At 53.2% G+C, this 2,156-nt stretch overlaps 1 protein-coding gene across 1 annotated transcript; it reads left to right on the top strand.

Moving 5' to 3' along the window:
- The first annotated feature begins 437 nt into the window (after window positions 1-437).
- Window positions 438-1,499, top strand: LOC111237549 (transcription factor Sox-1a-like). The gene has a single exon (XM_022766683.1). The coding sequence runs from the start codon at window positions 438-440 to the stop codon at window positions 1,497-1,499; it is 1,062 nt and encodes a 353-aa protein (XP_022622404.1).
- Window positions 1,500-2,156: the final 657 nt, after the last annotated feature.

Genomic DNA, 2,156 nt, shown 5'->3' with positions numbered 1-2,156 from the left:
CAAACAGATGACAGAGGGAGTAATTTTTAGGTCTCGCGCTCCGACGTCACCAGAACCTCGAGCCCCTGCATGCAAATCACGTCTGCGCTCGAGCCTCTCCATTGGCCGTCTCTCTCTCATTTAGCTGCTGTCAAAGCGCGCGGCCCGGGCACGCTCCGGTAACTTTTCCCAGTTCAGCTTCAACCAAAGTAAAGCTCAAACAACCGGCTTCTATTCTTCTCAGCGCAGGCGAATGACAGGAAAAAGGGCGAAAAGGGGAAGTGCGGAGCAAGTTTACATCTGACTGGATTTCACCTTGAGACTACTGCACCTTTTCATCTCTCGCTCTGTCTGTCACTCCTTATCTCCCTCTTCCTCGGAGGTTTAGCTGCGCGCGGGCCAGCCTGAATGTTTCTGTGTGTTTGACTGAGAAGTTTTGTCCTACCAAGACGAGGTGAATGTACAGCATCATGATGGAAACGGACTTACATTCCCCCGTGGTGCCCCAGACCAACCCATCCAACCCGGGGGGACACGCCGGAGGAGGCGGGGGGGCCGGGGGTAAAGTCCCCCAGGAGAGAATCAAGAGACCCATGAACGCCTTCATGGTCTGGTCCCGGGGCCAGCGGAGGAAAATGGCACAGGAAAACCCCAAGATGCACAACTCGGAGATCAGCAAGCGGCTGGGGGCGGAGTGGAAGGTGATGACCGAGGCGGAGAAGAGACCGTTCATCGACGAGGCGAAACGGCTCCGGGCCATGCACATGAAGGAACACCCGGACTACAAGTACCGGCCGCGGAGGAAGACCAAGACGCTGCTGAAGAAGGACAAGTACTCGCTGGCCGGCGGGCTCCTCGGCTCCTCTGCGGGCGTAGGGATGGGCGGCGGGCAGCGGCTGGAGAGTCCCGGAGGGGGCCACCCAGGGGCGAATGCGGGCTACGCTTCGCACGTGAACGGCTGGGCAAATGGCACGTACTCTGGCCAGGTGGCGGCTGCAGCGGCGGCGGCTCACGCGATGATGCAGGAGGCGCAGCTGGCGTACACGCAACACCCGGGCACCGGAGCTCACCCGCACCACCCGCATCCGCACCATCACCCGCACCACCATCCGCACAACCCGCAGCCCGTGCACAGGTACGACATGAGCGCCTTATCTTACAGCCCCATCTCAAACTCTCAGAGCTACATGAGCGCCTCTCCGCCGGGCTACGGCGGGATCACCGGCTACACTCACCAGCACCAGAGCTCCGGTGTCTCCCCGGTGTCCGGGGCGATCGGAGGGACTTTGGGGTCCCTTGTGAAATCTGAGCCTAGCGTGAGCCCCCCGGTTTCCACGGCGCGCGCACCGCCGCCGTGCCCTACGGGGGACCTGCGGGATATGATCAGCATGTATCTGCCGACCGGCGAGGCGGCTGGAGACTCCTCCGTTCAGAGCAGACTGCACGTGCTCCACCCGCAGCACTACCAGAGCAGCGGCTCCACTCCGGTAAACGGGACGGTTCCTCTGACTCATATTTAAATTCTCTAAATGTACTATAAGCACTACAAACCACAACCAAATATTTAAACTCTAGATGTGGGCGCAGGCTGCTGATGAATTGTAAATTATAGGCGGTTATAGCCATAAAAATGCAATCACTTTGAACAAACTTTTTTATTGTTATTATTTTTATTTTCTTTCAGTGATGGATTTTTGTCTGTCCGAGCTAAAGGAAAGCGCATCTGATTTACTTCTGCTCTCTGGAACAGAGCATGCCAAGTTTTGACACGATTTAAATTATAATCCGTGAAGGCTGGTGCATTTTGAAGGTTATTTTTTTCCGACTTTTTCTGTGGAATTAAAGGCACCAGCTGTGTGTTTGAGGGATCCTGAAAACCTGTTCAAAGAGGGAACCGTATAATAAATGGAGGGCGGTGTGGAAGATGTGTTTAAAAAAAAAGTTTCTTGGCTGCAATTTAAATTGATTTCCAGTTTTAATGCTTGTAAACATGTGAGTCAGTCGGTGTAATTTGAATTTGTTTTTGTTGTTGTAAAATCTTGTAAATTGTGAATAAATAGGCCTACTGAAAACGCTTTTATGCAATTGTACATAATTTACAGAATAACACGCGCCCATATTCGGGTTGAAAACAAAACAATTTTGCGCCGAGTTTAATACATTTTCCACTAGTTTTA

This window comes from Seriola dumerili, unplaced genomic scaffold (assembly GCF_002260705.1).
Source record: "Seriola dumerili isolate Sdu_G_001 unplaced genomic scaffold, Sdu_1.0 BDQW01000998.1, whole genome shotgun sequence".
NCBI classification, from domain to species: domain Eukaryota; kingdom Metazoa; phylum Chordata; class Actinopteri; order Carangiformes; family Carangidae; genus Seriola; species Seriola dumerili.
Note: the sequence above shows the minus strand (reverse complement) of the source record. Positions and strands in the feature narration are given on the sequence as shown.

Coding starts and splice junctions, on each gene's coding strand:
- LOC111237549 (XM_022766683.1), top strand. CDS start 438: ATGTACAGCATCATGATGGAAACGGACTTACATTCCCCCGTGGTGCCC.